The sequence below is a fragment of the Arvicanthis niloticus genome, chromosome 17 (genome assembly GCF_011762505.2).
Source record: "Arvicanthis niloticus isolate mArvNil1 chromosome 17, mArvNil1.pat.X, whole genome shotgun sequence".
Taxonomy (NCBI): domain Eukaryota; kingdom Metazoa; phylum Chordata; class Mammalia; order Rodentia; family Muridae; genus Arvicanthis; species Arvicanthis niloticus.
In genome coordinates this window covers 8,597,622-8,616,822 of record NC_047674.1, presented here as the reverse complement: position 1 = coordinate 8,616,822, position 19,201 = coordinate 8,597,622, and the positions used below count along the sequence as shown (strand labels likewise).

At 34.8% G+C, this 19,201-nt stretch overlaps 1 protein-coding gene across 1 annotated transcript in view; it reads right to left on the bottom strand.

The window, feature by feature from the left end:
- Nucleotides 1-4,508: 4,508 nt before the first annotated feature.
- The window catches only part of LOC143434762 (solute carrier organic anion transporter family member 6C1-like), a 75,829-nt gene continuing 61,136 nt past the window's right edge, over nucleotides 4,509-19,201 (bottom strand). Inside the window, exons 10-14 of the mRNA XM_076914644.1 lie at nucleotides 18,573-18,760; nucleotides 14,571-14,635; nucleotides 13,019-13,156; nucleotides 7,047-7,206; nucleotides 4,509-4,795 (exon numbers count right to left, since the gene is read on the bottom strand). Of these exons, the coding sequence (XP_076770759.1) occupies nucleotides 7,070-7,206; nucleotides 13,019-13,156; nucleotides 14,571-14,635; nucleotides 18,573-18,760 (528 nt within the window). The 3' untranslated portion in view covers nucleotides 4,509-4,795; nucleotides 7,047-7,069. The remainder of the gene's footprint in view (nucleotides 4,796-7,046; nucleotides 7,207-13,018; nucleotides 13,157-14,570; nucleotides 14,636-18,572; nucleotides 18,761-19,201) is intronic.

Sequence of the window (19,201 nt, the reverse complement as noted above, 5' to 3'; positions counted from 1 at the left end):
CATGATATTCAAAGAAAATCTGAATATTATTTTCACATTATCTAGCTATATATAAACATACAGTTTTAAATTACATTTAGATTTAAGAATATTTTAATAATTATGATTCAAGATTTTGAAACTAATATTTAATAAAATCTATATTACATATAAAATAATATTTTAAAATCTTATTCCAGGGATACCAAATAGTTTAGTGAGAGTACTTGTCCACAGAACTGACAAACTGAACTCAAAGTCCACAGCCCACAAACTGATATGAGAAACTGCTCCTGAGAACTGCTCATTCTGACCTGTGCCAACAGCACATACTGTCCCCTCAATAAAATTAAGAAAAAACATACTAACCTATAAAAGTATCAGAAAACACTGTCCCCACAATAAAAACAAAAAAGAAGCTAGTCCGAAAAATATGAAAAATGTTTCAAAAGTATTTTTATTATGAAAATAAAGTCCCACATAGATACTTTAGTGGGGTCTTTCTCTTCTGAAATTATAGTATAGCCGCAAATGTAAGGACTGCTGTCCTTAGGACTGGATCCTCACAAGCTCTCCAGTCCTACAGCTTTAAACCAAAACAGTCCATTTTCACATAAAACTAGTTTAAGGACTTTCATATTACATGTTTAATTTAAGGAGTGTGAGTACAATGGATATTTCCTGCCTCACACTTTCTTCTGTGTGCCATGGGTATGAACAGATACATCTTTCCAAGCAAGACTGCACTATCATGTCTTCCAGAAGGAGACAGCACAAAAAGCTTGCTTATGTGTTCTTGCTAAAGAAAATAATTTTACCTAGTACTTGAAAAATACAACCAAAATGTATAATAGTATATAAGAAATTAAAATTTCTTTACAAAATATTTTAATCTGAGAAAAATTCCACATGTTGATTAATACATATTCTCTATTTTAAGTGCAAAATTTCTTCCCAAGAAATACTTGGAATTAAATACAATCTGAAGAATAAAGAAAAAATCGGCAATTGGTTTAGGTTATCAGGCATTGTTAAAATTCAGGTGAACTAAAATGAAGAAATATTTGTTGACATTAGACTTCATGTCATAAAATAAAAAGCAGCAAAAATTATGCAGTGAATATTTTCTGAAGTAATACCTTGATATTAAATCATTAATGAATATAATTTGACCATAAAACTCTAAAATAATTTATTTTAGAAATAAATTTAAATTTCATAATATGATTTATAATAATATATCTAATTTATTTATAGAGATTTTGAGAAAGAATTACCAATACTTCAAATACAAAGTACCAAAATAGACCTTAAGTGTTGGAAAGATGACTCACCAGGTAAAGGCTCTAGCCACCAAGACTGATGATCTTAATTCAGTTGTTCTTTCCAATCCGCATGTATGCCATGGCACACACATGCATATTTTTACAAAATGCACACACACATATACATACATACCTACAGAAACATATACACACACACACTCAGGTAAATACAATATGAATGAGGAATAATTTTAAAAAGAGCCTCAGTCCCATGCTCAACTGTATGGCCTAATACTCATGCATACATACTCAGCACTAACTGCATGTTTGCAACACATCTACACACACAGACACACACACACACACACACATACACACACCACAGGAAATGAAATTGAGAATGGTATATGTTGAGAAGACATGATAGGAGTTGGAGGAAAGGAAGGGTAGATAAGATAATACTTCATTTTATACATGTGTGAAATTCTCAGGAATAAAGTAGACCACTTTACATAGAGTCTAGGAAATGGAATTAATTCTTTATGGCCTATGACTAGTTCCTAACAGGGAAGTATTCCAGAATTAAATTGTGCATGTTTTCACATGTCTATTTCAAATTCCTCTTTCAAGTCTTATCTTCCTATGAAAAGTATTAGATGTGTTCTCTGTTTCCTATGATCCAATTTCCCAATTTCATCTCCAGCAGGGCTGCAAAACACTTGTGTCAACTTTTCCTGCCCCATGGGACCATCCTCTGTGGATCCCACAGATCTTCCACTTGTGAACTCACCCCCAAGCCTTGCTCATTGCTTTGTTGTAAACTACAACTCCAGCAGGCACCCTCTGATAACACAAAGGCTACTCCTATGAGAAAATGAAGTAGGCTACCTGCAAATCTTCTCTTTTCCTTCATTCCCTCAGATTCAATCCCCCAGTTTCATCCCTAGACCTGCAACTGAACACCTGTGAGAGTTTTCTCTGTCATTGATCATCCTTCTCCTGTGTATCCCATGGATCAGACCTTCAAACAGCCCTGTTTCACAAGGTGCTTTCTCCCAGCCCCCCAACATAAGCACACACTCCTTACTAATCCAAGGCCTGCTCTTGCCTTGCAATAAGTAGTCAATATCTCTCCTTCTAATCTTCCAGATCCAGATCCAGTTCCCACACTCATCCCCAGATCCTTAACAGAAACCTGCTGATGCCCCACTTTCCCATCTTGCCTCATTCCCAACCAGTCTCTCTTTCAACTTGTCTCCCCCAACTCATCTCAGTACCTCTAATGCTTGATGGAATTACCTGTGAACTTACCAGCTGATTAGGCCAGGGAAGCAGGTGAGCGAAATGAAGATCTTCACCACAGCCTCCTGTACTAGAAACCTAATCCCCCAATCTCATTCCCACTCTCTGCAACTGAACACCTACTGCAGGCTTCCTTCCCACTCCTCACACATCACCTTTGGATCCCACACACCTTGTCCTCTTAACCTTCCTTTCCTCATTGTTGCTTTATCCCAGTCCTCAAATCCAGCTGGCTCGCCATCCTAATAAACCAAACCTGCCAATAAATCAGAGAGGCTGTCTGTAGATCTGCTTTCTTTATCTTCTGCTTTCTTTATCACCTGTCTTATATCCAGGTGATAAAGAAATTATATTATATTAGAATTATATTATATTATTCTTATATTAGAAGCTGTGGGGTAACATCTTTTTACTGTCTTCCCTCATTCCAAAAGACAAACATATCCTGGTTGAACACTCTACAATTCTCCCACTTGTCTGAATCTCCTTAGATAACTGTCTGATCCTCATTTTTAGTGACAGCTCTCAATATACAGAAACATCTCATCTGGAACCCCTAGTGGACATAACTATTAGGTTCAAAGATAATTTCTTACACAGGCATCACATTCTATAAAAACAAAAACAAACAAAAAAAAAACCCAAAACCAAACCAAACCAAATAATTAAAAGACAATCAAGGGACAAAACCCAATCAATGAAGAGAAACAGATATCAGCAAGTATACATATATTCACCCAAGCCCCACATGTATATATGCCAACATAACACAAACAATAATAGCGAGAGTAATATGACTCCACTAGAGACATCTATCCTAACATAGCGTGCTCTGAATATCTGAACATAGTTTGAACACAATACAAAGACCTTAAAACAGCCTTACAGATATGATAGAGGTCCTTACAAAGGAAGGGATTAAGACCTTTAGAAAAACCCAGGAAAAATATAAACAATGAGACAAAAAGAATAAACCTGTTCAATACCAGGAACTAGAAATAGAATCAGTAAAATAAAAATCTAATCTGGGGGAATTCTGGAAATGAAAAAGTATGCACTTCAAAAATAAACTACAGAGGCAACCTTTGCTGTTATAATAAAAGAGATAGGAGAGAAACATACTCTCAGGTGTCTTCTAGGTACCTAGAAGAAGGTTCTCAAAGCTCATCCCCAAAGTGACACACTTCCCCCAATAAGGCCACACCTCCTTATAGTGCCACTCACTGGATGATGCATATTCAAACCACCATATCCATATTTGTCACCCTGCCCACAACTCAACTCCAAATGGATGAAAGGCCTTAACATTAAACAGTTCACAATGAACCTGAAAAAGAGAAAGTGATGTCAGGAATTTTCTTGAACTGCTTGGCACAGGTGAAGACTACCTGAATGGAATACAGATAGCATGGGTGCTAAGATCAACAGTTAATAAGTAGGATCTCATGAAACTGAAATCTTATGAAAAGCAAAGGACACCATTAATGGAATAAACAACAGCCTACAGAATGGGATTTTTTTAAACCAACTTTACATCCTATAGAGGAATAATATTAAAAATGTATAAATAACTCTAAAAATATCAAAAACAAAATGAACTTATGGAGTACAGATATAAACAGGAAACTCTTGATATAGGAAACTCAAATGTTTGGAAACAAAAAAAAATGTTCACCATCCTTAGCCATTAGAGAAAAGCAAATCAAAATGACTTTGATATTCCATTTTACACCCATCAGAAGAGCTAAGATCAATATCAAAATTGACAGCTCATGCTAGGAATGATGTGGAATAAGGGAAAAACTCCTCCATTGCTGGTAGGAGTATAAACCTGCACAACCACTGTGCAAACCAATATGGCAGTTTCTTAGAAATTTGGGAATCGATCTACCTTAAGATCCAGCTATACCAGCTTGAACATATACCCAACGAATATATCACCCTCTCACAAAGACAAATGCTCACCCATGTTCATCACAGCTTTATTTATAATAGCCACAAGCTTAAAACAACTTAAGATATTTCTCAACTGAAAAATTAATAAAGAAAATTTGTCAACTTTACAAAATAGAGTATTACACAGATGTTAAACAAATGGCATCATGGGTTCTGGAGAAATGGCTTAGTGGATAAATGGAACTCACTGCTCTTCTGAAAGTCTTGGGTCCAATTCCCAAAGTCTATACAGCAACTCACAACTGTCTGATGTTGTCCTCTTGAGTGCATATGTATATCCAGACAAAGTACCCCTATACATAAAATACATAAATAATTACATCCTTATACATGACATCTAGAAGTTTGCAGGCAAATGGACAGAACTAAAGGGAATCTTTATGAGTGAGGTAAACCAGAGCTAGAATGATAAATATGCCATATATTTACATACATGTGGATATTAATCATTGGGTAGATGATAACCAACCTATAATTTCTAGAACTAAAGAGACTGTTATTTAGGATTCCTATTGCTGTGAAGAGACACTGCCATCACAGCAACTCTTATGATAGAAAACATTTAACTGGGGCTATCATAAAGTTCAGAGGTTTGGTTCATTATCATGATGGTGGGAAGTAAGACTTCAAGCAGGCATCAGACATCAGGCAGCAGACAGCAGGCAGCAGGTAGCAAACAGACATGGTGCTGGAGAGGCAGCTAAGAGTTCTACATTATGATCAGTAAGCAGTGGGAAGAGAGAGTAACAGTGGGCCTGACTTAAACATATGAAACCTCAAAGACCACCCCCCAGTGACACACTTCCTTCAAAAAATCCATACCTACTCCAACAAGGCCACATCTCCTAAAAGTGCCATTACCTATGAGTCTATGTGAAGTGAAAATTTCTGGTCTGTTTGAAGACTCAGTTGTGTAATGTGATGTTTTCTTTGAAATTGTCTTATGTGAGGATGTTTTTGCTGAAGCAGGCATGTGGGAGGGTGTTTTTCAGAGAGTAGACATGAGGTGTTTTTCTGGAAGCTGCCTGACAAAAGGTTGCATAGGATGTTTTGCTAGAGCAGATACTTGAAAGAATATGTGATGTTTGGAAAACATATACATATAATCTAACAGACACTGGATGGAGCTGTGTGGTATTGACTCTCTTTGTCTCTATTTCCTGGTCTTCCCAAGGCTTTTCTGATGCTGTTCTTCACTGACAACACAGTGTGGTATTGGTTTGCCTTGTCACTCTTTGCTGAGTATTGTTTGTCGTGATTTCATGGAGAGCAGCACACCAATGACCTTGTGGTGGTGTTCTTACAGCCTCTTGCAGCTTCTGAAGACTTGGGCCAAATGGTAGAGCCTCACAGCTTCTTCTGCATCAAACTGCCGTTGCAGTTTACCATTTGTGAATGGTGTTTGAAAGTGGATTGAACTACCACTGTTAATTCACATGAACCGAACTGCTTATATCTTAACAACGTAGTCTGGATTTGCTCCACAGAACTATTTCTAAACAAGTACACATCCTCCTTTGCCCTATTAACCTTTCCTTTCCACTGCCTTGGATGGGTGGTGGGCTAGAATAGAAGTTAAAGCATTTAATTAGGTTTTGAAAAACATAAGCTTACACCTATGAGGGCTGTTTTCATTTAAATCACCACAGAGGTTAGTACAGAGGAAGGTGCATCCTCAGAGAAACTTCCTCTTTTAGAAGATGGGAACAGGTGGGAACAGGTGTGGAAACCCATAGATAGACCTTACTCAGCGACAGGGAGAGGGGAAAGGGAGGGGCAAGAAGAGGAAGGGAGAAAATGTGTCAGTCCTTGGAACACATAGTTCTAAATAGGATGTCTTCATTAAATCCCTCTCCTCAGAAATCCAAGGAAGAAAAGACAGAATGAATATTAGAGCAAGAGGGGATAGAGGACAAAGGTCCTCTATATAAACTGAAAACTTATTGTGAATTCACAGAGAATGAAGTAGCACGCACAGGGCCGACGTGGGTTCTGCCAGGCCCTCTGCATGTATTATATCTTTCAGCTTATTATTTTTATAGGATTCCTGAGTGTGAGAATGAGTGGGTCTCTGATTCTTCAGCCTGCATTTTTTGCCATCTGTTGTGTTGCCTTGTCCAGCATTGATGTGATTGATGGTTTCTCTTTTAACTTATTATGTTCTATTTTAATATGTTTGCTTGATATCTGATAGAAGCCTGTTCTTTTCTAATGGGAGATAGGAATAGGATGCATCTGGAGGTGAGGGTATATAGGACAGACTGGGAAGGGTAGAGGGAAGGGAAACTAATCAGGATATATTAAATGAGAAAGTAATCTATTTCCAAGAAAAGGGGAAAATTATCTACACTATTTTTTAAGAGTTAACATAAGTGAATATTTCTTAATATCTTCAGCACTCTTAACAAAGATTATATTATTTTACTCAAAATGAAAATATTGAAATTTAATGAAGCATATCTTTAAATGTAACTATTCACTATTATTATTTTAAAATTATAAACATGATATTCCATTGACAAAGGAAAAGCATACAATTCTTACCCAATGCAGAAATCAGTTAGAAATTAAGCTTTTGCTTCTTTATTTGCCTTCACATCCTTCACAGCTGTGGCCACTCTCTCAATGCTCCCCATTACCACGTCATTATATTTGTGAATGGCAAACAAATTGAAAAGAGTTGTGGATAATTGTAAAATAATCCCTAAAATTAAAACACAAATAATATTCAGAGTATAACTATATCATATTAAATAAAAGTTTTTGAATGAACAATGGCATTCACCCAAAGAAAGGATATAGTTTACTTCTGGATGTGTTAATTCCCCATTTACAAAAGTAATTAGTTTTGCAATCCTATGTCAAACTATGTATAAATATTTCATATTTATCAGCCTCTAAAAATAATGTTTAATGAATTTATGAACTACGTTAATTTGAAAGTACATAAATAAATATTTTAAAATTTTTAACTATCAATGGAAACTGAAATTTGCTTAAAATTTACATAGCTTAATTGTTTGAAATATTGCTCACTTTCTACACATTAAACATTAATATAACTGTTTTACAGTTTTTGTCTCAAATTTATGAAGATTAGAACTATCACATAAAAATAATTAAACTTCATAAGTGAAACATCATGCTAGAGGTATAATATAACAAAATAATACCAGTTATCTAATACAACCCTTTCAAAAGACAAGAAACATTAATAAGTCTTTTTCATGTTGAAAAATGGACTATATAATTTGTCTTAAGGGAATCTCAAAGGTATAGTTACCTGTGATAGAGAAGTAATATTTCCATGAAAATTGTAAGTACTGAATGAGTGTAATGTACATTTGAAGGCACAATGTTTGAAAGAAGAATGAGAAATTATGAAAATATACCTGACAACTCTTCGAAGAAGACTGGTGTGTGAGTCAAAAATGTATCTGACAACATTGGAAAATATCCAGAAAATACACTAAATTTTTCTATGTTTAGTAACTAAAGAAATACGGAATTAATATCCAAAGGAATAGGGAACTTCATGACAGCGACATGGTGTACATTATAAACAGCAGATTGGAGTTAGAGGTGGAAAACCACACTTTCACCCATGAAGAATCTATGAGAGATTGGAGCATTCTGTTGTAGTCTTACAAAGACCTGGAATGATTGCATAGAACAGAGTGTAAAGAAATACCAAAAGATGTGCTTAATATTGAGAGGACAATATCCAAACAATCAAAGAGTAATGATATGTTGTGGGCAGCACTGGCTGGTTTTATTTAGAATTCCATTGGAACAAAAGGCAACAGAACTGAAAAACCTGGTAAGTTTATAGCCTGGTTAGGAAAGAGCAAAACCATGTTTGGAAGAACAATACGTAAGTGTAAGGACTTGCTAATGAGATTAGTGTGCTTAAACAGGAGTGGACAGTTGTGCATCAGAGAAATGCACGAAGGCCCCCAGAACATTCCAGAACCCTTTAAAGATGCCCTTGGTACCAGAAACAGACTTGCTGTTCAGGGAAACTTTGTCTCCTAGCTGCCAAATGAGTACCACTACATCACCATGCCTCAGACTTAAGTATCACTACTCTTTTTCACAGCAGATCTTACCAAGTAGCCCTAGTTGTCCAGAAAGCAAAATGCAAGTACTGTGGGAATCCCAAAAGCTTCAACAGAATTCTCAAAAGTAAGTCATGGAAAACAAACTGAAGTGTGCTACAAGGTTGGGGCATATACAGAATAGGCTTAATTTGATCACACCAAGTTGAGCTTTGAGATTCTTTATTTGCCAGGCTGTATTTCAGTCTTGCTTGTGGCTTTAGGGCAACACCTCCTGTCATCTCCCTCTGGGCTAAGGATGTTTATTGTGTGCTTGTCACCCTCCTAATCTGTAGTGGTGTAACTTTTTAAAATATCGGCTCATATGTAAAAGTGCGCTCCATTGTGACTCAGATAAACATCTGGATTTAAACTTTGCAAAGATGTTGCAGGATCCTTGGCACTATAAAGATGAGGTTATGTTGAAAAATGGACTATATCATTTGTCTTAAGGGAATCTCAAAGATATAGTTACCTGTGATAGAGAAGTAATATTTCCATGAAAATTGTAAGTACTGAATGAGTGTAATGTACATTTGAAGGTACATTAGGAAAAGGTCACAGATCTTGGAGGCCAAGGATGGATTGCTGCAGATTGGATATTCATTCATTGGAAGCCTGACTCCATACCATTAATATAATGGTGATGAGTCTTCTAAGACATAGAGTACAGTGAATGACTCAGAGAGAACACTACAGATATGGATTTTACAAGTCATTGACCTTGGTTATTTTCCATAGTAGCACTGAGTCTAAACTCTAGATTTTCTAGATTTGTGTCTCACATTCTGATAGGTCTCAGATAGATAGGTCACAAACATTAAGTTAAGGACTATGATATGGTGCAGTAAAAAGGCACTTTCAGAATTGTAATCCTATTTGGAATTTGAAACACTTAGACTATGGACTATATAAACTTCATTATAAAATATTTAAATTTAACTATCATAGAACAATCAAAAATGGAATAATAATATACATAATGTCTTTCTTGTTTATCAATAGTGTCAAAAAGACAATGTTTTCTTTTTTTGCAAAAAAGCATTTGCCATGTAATGTCATATAGTCATTATCCATTCATCAGTTGGTTAGATGATGGTCAATTCATTGTGACATTTCTTCTAGATGGTGACCAAGAGCTTCTATACCTTTTCTTCACTATTTCATATTTTATTTGTTTTGTGTTACCTTGACTGGATAAATGGAAATGATGTGACTTCTGACTTACCAGCTCTTTTTTTGCACATGTATGAGCCAGCCACTAAAGTTAAAAGTTATCACCTCAGCCCCTGTTTTGTTAGCTTTGATTTTTGATTTGTTCTTACTTTTCTGATTTTTTTTATTTCTTCTGAATTCATATTATTTTTCATATTCTTTTTTCTGCTTGTATCCTCTTGTTTATATCTATACAGTAGACATATCCCAGTGGGGTGTATTCCAAAATGTATATGGCACTAACTGTACACATTAACATAAGCATGCACACAATACAACATTAATTCTTGTTCAACATGTTGCTATCAATTAAGTTAGAACACATTTACTATCCATGTCTTTTATACACATATTTTTTATCAAATTTGACATTCATCTTGTGCAGGATCCATCATTCTTGAACTTCTAGGTAAAATATCTGAATTAGCATGATTCTTTCTTTTTCTTTGTAGTTTCTTAGTAGATATGTTCTCAGTGTTGAACTTGGTAACTTGATCCAATATTTTTATTGTGAATTACTTAAGTCTATTTACATTTTATTTAAAAGAAGCATTTAGTAATACCTTTTCACTGTATCTGGACATCACTTCTCTCATACTTTTAAGAGATTTTCAGTAACTAAAAATGGCATGATATGTCTTGTCTTACACAAATGGGGAACTTTCAAGTCTAGCCTTCAGAGAGATAATAGTGTTTTGATGATATTATTTACAACTTGTCTTAGTTTGGATTTTATTGCAGTAAGGGACACCATGACCACAGCTAGTCTTATGCAGGAAAACATTTCACTGAGGTTGTCTTACATTTTCTGAGGTTTAGTCCATAATCCTAATTATAGAAACATTGTATCATGCAGGTAGAGATGGTGATGGAGATGCAACTGAGCATTGTACATTTTGAAGCAGAAGGAGACTCTGTGCCCTGGACAGTGACAAACTTCCTCCAGCAAGGTCAAACCTACTCCAGCAAGGCCACTTCTAATAGTGTCATTTTCTGTGGGCCAAGCATTCAGTCACATGAGTCTATAGGTTCCAGACCACTTCATTCCATTCCCTGCCCCCCATAGGCTTATAATTGCATTAGAATGCAAAATGCATTTAGTCTAAACTCATGAATCCCCATATTCTATCACAGTCTCAATACTGTTAAACATCCATAGTTCAAAGTCTTTTCTTCGATTCATGCAATCTCTTTAACAGTTATTTTTGTTTTTTGTAACATGACAATCAAATGGCAGATCACATCCTTCTTACATGGTACAGAATATATATTACTATTCCAAAACGTAGGGAAAGGAGCACAGTGAGAAAATACTCAACCACATCAAAGCCAAAAACCAGCTGGGAAAACCCCAAACTGTATCTCTATGTCTGATGTCAAAGTAATCTTCAAATCTCCATCTCCTTTCACCTATGTTGATTGCAACATGCATCTTTCTGATCAGTTATTTTCTGTCCCTGTTAGCAGCTCTCCTTGACAGATATCCAACTGATTTAGTATCTCCCAAATTTAGGGGTCTCCAACACAATCCAGGCTTCGCCTTCAGAGCTTCACTCTATGGCCTCTCTGGGCCTCCATGCAGGGAAACACTGAAATATTTCTGGTGTTAGCAGCTTTCCTTAGTCATAGAAAATTACATAACTTCTTTCTTCTATCCTTGATTTTAAAGCCAGAATCACTTGTCCAAAGCTGCAAAGTTCTTCTACTTGTTGGGGCTAGAACCTAGCCCCCTCATTGAATTACATCTTCATGAGCTTTCTGGTTTTGATGGCTTACTTCTTGGCATAAGCTCAACTCTTTTGCAACTCCATCTGTAGATCAGGCTGACCTGGTCTCAGAAATCTGTCTCCTGAGTTCTGGGATTAAAGCCATCTAACACTATGCCTGGACCTAAACTGTTTTTTTTTTTTAATTCCTTTTCATAAGACAGAAACTTACCTTGGTGGTATCTTGCCCTGATGTCAAAAATTCCTTTATTCTACATAATGTCTTTAATGTATTTAACTGCTTGAACATGGGATTTAGCTCCATTGCATTTCCTGGTGGTCATTTTCTCAATGAACTATGCATTTTGTAATTTCCCTTTCTCCTTTTCATCAAAATGTTCATCATAAGAGTGAACCACAGGATAGTCTACCTTACTTTTTTGAGAATTCCTTTTCTTAGTTAATTAATCTGAATCTCTTCACTTTAGCCTCAGGCAGACTCTTCAGACATGAACAAAAGAGGCCACAGTCTTCACCAAAATATCACAAGAATGATCTAAACATACTAAACATACTAAAATTCTTCTCCTCTGAAACCTCTAGAGTCCAGCATCCATAGTTCAAATTACCCTCAGCACAACTGTCTTCTATGCATCTATTAGTATGGCCTATTACCAGCATTTAAATTATTCCATTGCTTTCCTAACCCAAAGTCCCAAATCCATATACTTCCAAACAAAAGCATGATCCAGCCTATCATAACAATACTCTAGTCCTTGGTACCAACTTTTGTCTTAAGATTTTATAGCTGTGAAGAGACACCATAACTACTAAAACTCTAATAAAAGAAAACATTTAATTGGGACTATCTTACAATATCAGAGGTTTAGTCCATTATTGCAATTGCAGAAAGCATGGTGGCATATAGCCAGACATGGTGATGGAGAAAGAACTGAGAGTTCTACATCTTGATCTGCAGAGAGTGGAAGACTATGTGCCACACTGGTCATAACTTGAGTATAGGAGATATCAATACTGCCTTCACAGTAACATTCAATAGGTCCATATCTACTACAACAATTCACTCCCTATGGGACAAGCATTCAAACACATGAGTTTAGGGGAGATGCTTATTTAAACCACTATAAAACTATAATAGTTTTTATTAAAACTTATCTAATATTTAATACTGTAAACCTGACAATAACTCATAAGGAAAAAAATTTGGCTGTATAAATATATAGGCAAAATTAAATAACTGAAATTATACTAATAATCACCCTTTCTTAAAGTATAATACAGAACTCTACAGTGTATTTAAAACAATATATAAGTATTTACATAAATTTTGTAGTACAAGTTTGTGAAATACTTCCTACAGAATCAAAAATTCTTTAATTATCAAAGTTTCTATTCATAGTTAACTGTTACTTTGGTACAAACTATTGCAAATTCTAAAATCAACTTTATTTAAATTTATACAATTTACATCACTTACATATTTCCATAAATGTTCGAACCAGTTTTGACTTATTATAGACCCAGCATTGTCCTTTGCCTCCACATTCATGAATGTCCCAGTAAATACATGTTGCAATCTCTGATGCTCTCAAAATTATTGGTACAGGAATGGAACCTATAAAATAGTCAATGATTATAAGTTCTTCACACACACACACACACACACACACACACACACACACACACACAACAGAATCAGAGTAATTTCTTCTATACATACACACAAATGATCTTCTAAACACATTATTTAAAATTTTGTAAATACCCTTTTATCAATAGGCTCAATAACTGTGGCAAACAATATCATGATGCCTGCATGTATACCTATATTAGTAATTTGGAATGATTTTAGAATTCTTTCAATGCTGTTATTTACAATATATCTTGATACTGCATGGAATATTTAGCAGATATATTTAGAACAAAAAAACCTAAATTACATGATTTTTGTATTTCCTACTATTTTTAAAGATACATAAGTACAAGATTTTTAATGGCAAAAAATGACTTCATACTGTTTTATGATTGCAATCTGTGGTTTATGACTCTTTTGAATCCTTTGCTGAACCCCGGGGAATACATTCCAAGATTCTTCAGTGGCTGTGTGAATCTACATGTGGCACCAAACTGAACAGAAATACACAAAGAACACGCACATGTGCATGTGTGTACACACACACACGTGCATGCACACACACACATGTACACACACAGAACTTTTTGGTTCAATGAACTGCTATCAATTAAATTAAAACAAGATTTTTTTATTCATGTCTTTTATTTTTATTAAGCTTAAAAGCTAGTGAGATTTCATAAATCTTCTATCATTCTTACTTTTCATGCACTCACCCTCTATTTCTCCTCCCTTCATCTCATTTCCATCTTTTTAAAACCACAGCACCCAGTATTTCCCTCCATGGTTATATATCACATGAGTGTTATCATTCTTGTTTATATACTTTTACTCACACTGCAAGATCACTGTTGCCATGTAACTTCTTCATGAAGACTTCATTTTCTCTAAGGCTTCCCCTGGTCCTTCTTTTGCTGTTCAACTATTTCACTTCCAGACTAAACCCCTCTCTTTCCTACATTCTCCCTCTGTACTTTTCTCTCACCTATATTCTGCCATCCCTCTTCCTCAAACACATCCTATTCAGCAGTGGACCATTTCTAGTTTTTGGTACTTTGGATTAAACTTACAAATGATCAGAAGCTAGGATCCACATATGAAAAGAAACATTCAGAATGATATCTTTGGACATGGGTGACACCACTCAATACAATTTCTTTTGGTTATATTCATCTGCCTGAAAGTTTCTAAATGTCTTTTGTTTAACTGGATGGCTTTTATTTTACCTAATTTTTCTCGGCATTTAATTGGCTAGCTACTGGATATCTCAGAGCAATATCATATTCATCCTTGTATCATTTACATTATTATTTACTCTGAAGTTTAAATATAGATGCAAATATACATATGAAAAATGAACAATTTGGTATGCTTGAATATAGCTGAAAACACATACCAATGAATCTCCAAATTGTATAGGTCAGACCCAGGCCCAGTGAATTGAAATTGGCAGGTACACTTCTGAAAGCAAATAACAATGATATTAGCTATGAGTGACACATGCTAGGTTTATGATTTTTATGTATGTGCTATACTTAATTTATGTCACAAATATTTAGCTAGTTGACGAAAGTTCAATTTGTTCTATGAACATGGCACAAATCCATTTCTGCACTTTTTCAAACCTGCTGCCCAAAACCCAAACTTCTTCATTTTTCCCAGAGAAAGAACTTTGTGGATCAAATCTGCCTGAGCCACCTTTTCCTGAAACACAACTCTTTTTAGCTCTCATGTTTATTTTCTTCCCTTTGCCAGATATTGCCTGGAGTTCGTTTCAACATTGGTAAGTCCACTCTGCATTTTTCTACTTTGCTGTTTGTGGTGAATTCTGCACTCCATAAATTATTTTGGTAAGTATACCATCAGCATTCTGGCTTTTGATTGTGTGCTACCTAAATGGCACTTTGAATGAAGGAGAGAGCTTAAGTCTGCTCTTTATCTTCAGGCTTCTCCTTATGATTATTTGAGCAGACTGAGTTCCACAGAAAGTTGTCTTCCTTACAAGGGTTCCTCTCTCACTCTTAACTCCTGTGGAACATGGTGGCTGCATGTGTGGAATGGCATTCCTTACATCCAGCCTACATTTAGTTGGAACTTTATTTAATTTTATTTATTTGAATCATCCTAATTTCTAAGTTTCCCTTCTTTCATTTGTTACCTTTATTATATTCACAACTCTAAATGAAAATAAATGAAAAATAACTTTACATCATTTAAAGGAGGAGACACCTCCACTAATGTAAACAAGTCTAATTGAGCAAGCCATGCCCAGAAAGGCATCATTAATGGTAGAAGAGGCTTGTTGGAAGGAATATAAGTTCATCAGGAACAGAAGAAATAGTAAAAAAAAATCAACCATCCAAATTGTTACATACATTTATGAATAAAAGTATTGTATAATAAAAGATGTCTGTATTTCTTTTTTCAACAAAATATTATACAATTTTCAAAATTTATTTAAATTTATCCTCTCTTATCTGTGCCAAACCTGCAAATCCTTCTTCCATAAACCCCTCCACTTCCCCTAGGAGAAGAGGAAGCTCTCTTTGGTACTAATCTACTCTGGAATATCCAGTTGCAGTAGGCCTATATGCATCCATTCCCATTGAGGCCCAACTAAGTTTTCAGTTAGGGGAAGGTTATCCAATGTCAGGCAACTGAGTCAGAGACAGCCTCTGCTCGACCTTTTATGGGAGACACCTTAAGTCCAAGCTGCACATCTGCTACAAATGTGTAGGTGGCCTAGGTCCATCTCATGCATGATCTTTGGTTTCCTGGCTCAGTCTCTGTGAGCCTCCATGGGCCCAAGTCAGTTGACTCTTTAGGTCTTATTTGTGATGTTCTTGGCCTGTCCTGTTTGATAATTTCTAACTCCCACTCTCCCATTATATTTCTTATCAGGTGTTTTTTGTAAAAAGAAAATGATGAAGAGCAGTATTTTAAATCAGCGCCTTGCAATGTCCCTTCATTATTTATTTCCTTGTCTTTACACTTTAATCAGTATTGAAAATGCCTCATTTATAACATTAAACATTACTATTCCTGATTATACTTTTATAATTCATGCATTTATCTTTCATAATTTTAAATATAACATAAATGCATGCTTAAAAGAGCCAAACAAGATGAAGCAAATGTAGCACAGAAAACTTCATGTGTATACGAACACCTGGCCTCATTTACGGACATTTATCTTCTGATCCTTTCTCTCTTCCACCCTTTTCCAAATATGTTAAAGATTGCCACCTTAATTTCTTTCTTATACTTCTAATATTTATTTATGTAAATTCACACAATTAAAACCACATGTCTTTGAATTAGCCCACTCTTTATAGATTGCAAACTAGGTTCATTGATGTGTACTTAACTGTATATTCCTACTTAAATTTTCTTCCTTTTTATTTTTCATTCATTTTTTTAAAATTATTATTTATATAGTGACCATGTCACAATATGAAGCCCAGTCTGGCCTAAAAATTACTGTACAGATCAGGTTGGCTTTGAACTCAGAAATATCCCGTTTCTGTCTCTCAAGTGCTTTGTTCATATGGATAAATTGACATGCCCTGCAGCTGCTTTCCTTTTTATTATATATGAAAATTGTACAAGCCTATGGCTTCTGAGTAAATGATCTACTTACTTTCTGTTTTATTCTAAATTACTCTATCTTTCATATCTTTCATATTCTCTAAAACTTTTATCTAAGATCATGACTTAAAAGAAATGAATTCCACACATGAGATATATTCAGTAGTTGCCTTTAATTGAGAATTTTAGCATTTTGGTTTCTTTTCAAAACACAGAAATATTTTAAGAATATGTATTTTTTTTTTAACTTAATCCCAGGTATGGGGATATAGAGCTGCTTCTTAGTAACTATGGTTTGTGTCTTGTTCTAATAGGGCCTTGATTTTGCCAGCTACAGATAGTTTCTGCTATTGGGTGATGTTTGAAATTCTGGAAACATTAATTTAGAGGGTATTTAAATGCTAGGGACACAAGAGGTTTGTGGGTTGGTGGTTGGTGCTTGGTAGTTGGTGGTTGGAAGTGAGTAGTTGGTGATTGGTTGTTGTTGTTTGCTGGTGGTTGTAGTTTGTTAAGAAATCATGCTCAAAGAAGAAAGAAGCAGAAAATACATATCCCAGTAGCTAAGATCAAACTTTCACCTAGGAACTCAAAGCCCTTAATCAACAGAAAGTAGTCAACAATCACATTGCCATCACTCTCCTCTATCCTCCTTTTCTCTCCTATCTATGTCAGGGGATTGAAATGGTGGAATAAAAGGCATGAAGAATGGTGAAAGAAAGAAGAACCCACAAAGTAGGAAAAGAGACCAACATTTGCTGTTCCAAATTCACATTATTCCCTCAAACTATTTGACCTTCAATTTCATTAATTTTCCAACAAATGGTATAATTTCACTCTTCTTTATTGTCAAAGAAACCTCCAATGTAAGAACTGTACTTTGGTTATCCATTTTGGGGTGTTATAAACACTGCTTCAGTGACCATGGTGTACAGGTACTGTTACTTCTTTGTGCTGTGATTCCTCAGATAACCCTGCACTGTTATAAATGAGTCATGTAATAATTCTCTTTATAATCTCCTGCTTTATTTCCATCAGAACTATATATTTGCTAGAATATGCCATAATTTTTGTCTCTATGTTCACTCTATGACTTACTAAGAACATGCCAGAAGTATGCTCTTCTTTTTTCCTCATTGGTCAGCCTTCAGAAGATCATTAGGCCACAGACATACTTGTTAACATATTGACAGAATATGTTTAGAATGATGCCTAAACAAGTTGGAATGATTTAGCATATTCCTGATGAGCATATGAATGACAAACATTGGGTCATTCCAGAATAATAAATTGAAACTGTAGAAGTTATCATGTTCCTTTGTGGATGACATTTTGGCTTTCTCATGGCCCAGAGGTTAAAGTAAAATTATAGTTAAATACCTATACCAGTGAGTCAAATTTACACTCACATTGATGTTAAAATTTAAAATTTTCTTGTGTATTTATGATGTGTATTAAACAAAGTAAATATAATCTAAAGTTTCTTTTAAATTTATGTTGTTAATGGTACATAGATACATACATTCGTTATATGGAGAGCAATACATGCAATTCCAAAACTTTGTACATTTTAAAATTAAAGTGAGACTAACTGTAGCATCTATACATGTTATATAAAAAAACAAGTAAAAAGAAAAATTATATAGACATAAATTTTAATAATTTTAATATTTTCTATTTATATTTCTACTATAAAATTCAGTAGTTTTTTTGCTGTAAAAACATGAAATATTTGCTGTAAATCCTGAAATACTTCTAAATGTATCATTCATATGTATTAATTACTTAATAATTATGAAAATTATATACTTACTGGATGATAACTGTGGTGACAGGTATACTGCACATATTTGAAAAAACAGTTGAAGAAAAGTAAAAAGCAAAAAACAAAGGTAATGAAAGACATCTCTTATTACATGATCCAGAAACAGCATCAATATCATGACCTTCGCTATCAACAGTTGTCAATCCTTCAGTAATGCAAGAACAATTATAGTATGTCTATTAATAATGAAATAAAAACAGTATTTCAGAAAGTGACAGGAGACAATAGCCTTACTAGACTAAATAAGACTAAATACTAAGTTAAAATCCAAACAATGACTTCTTGGGAGTATGTTCATTTTTGCATTTATAATTTTCTATTTAGTGATATTAAAATATAATCATGTAATTTTTTTCTTTCCCTTTACTCAAAGCCTTCCATGTGTCCATATTTCAAATTTTATAGCCTCTTCTGCATTAATTGCTTTATGGATTGTTACACACACGTGCATGCACATGCACAAACACACAGTGTACTCTATGTGAAGAATTCTATTTCTCTTTATCTCAGCATTCCATTAAGAAAGTTTCCCTTCACTACATAGCCTGGAACTGACACAGGTCTGTCTGCCTCTGCTTCCAGAGTACTGGAATTAAAGCACATGCCATCATAGCCGG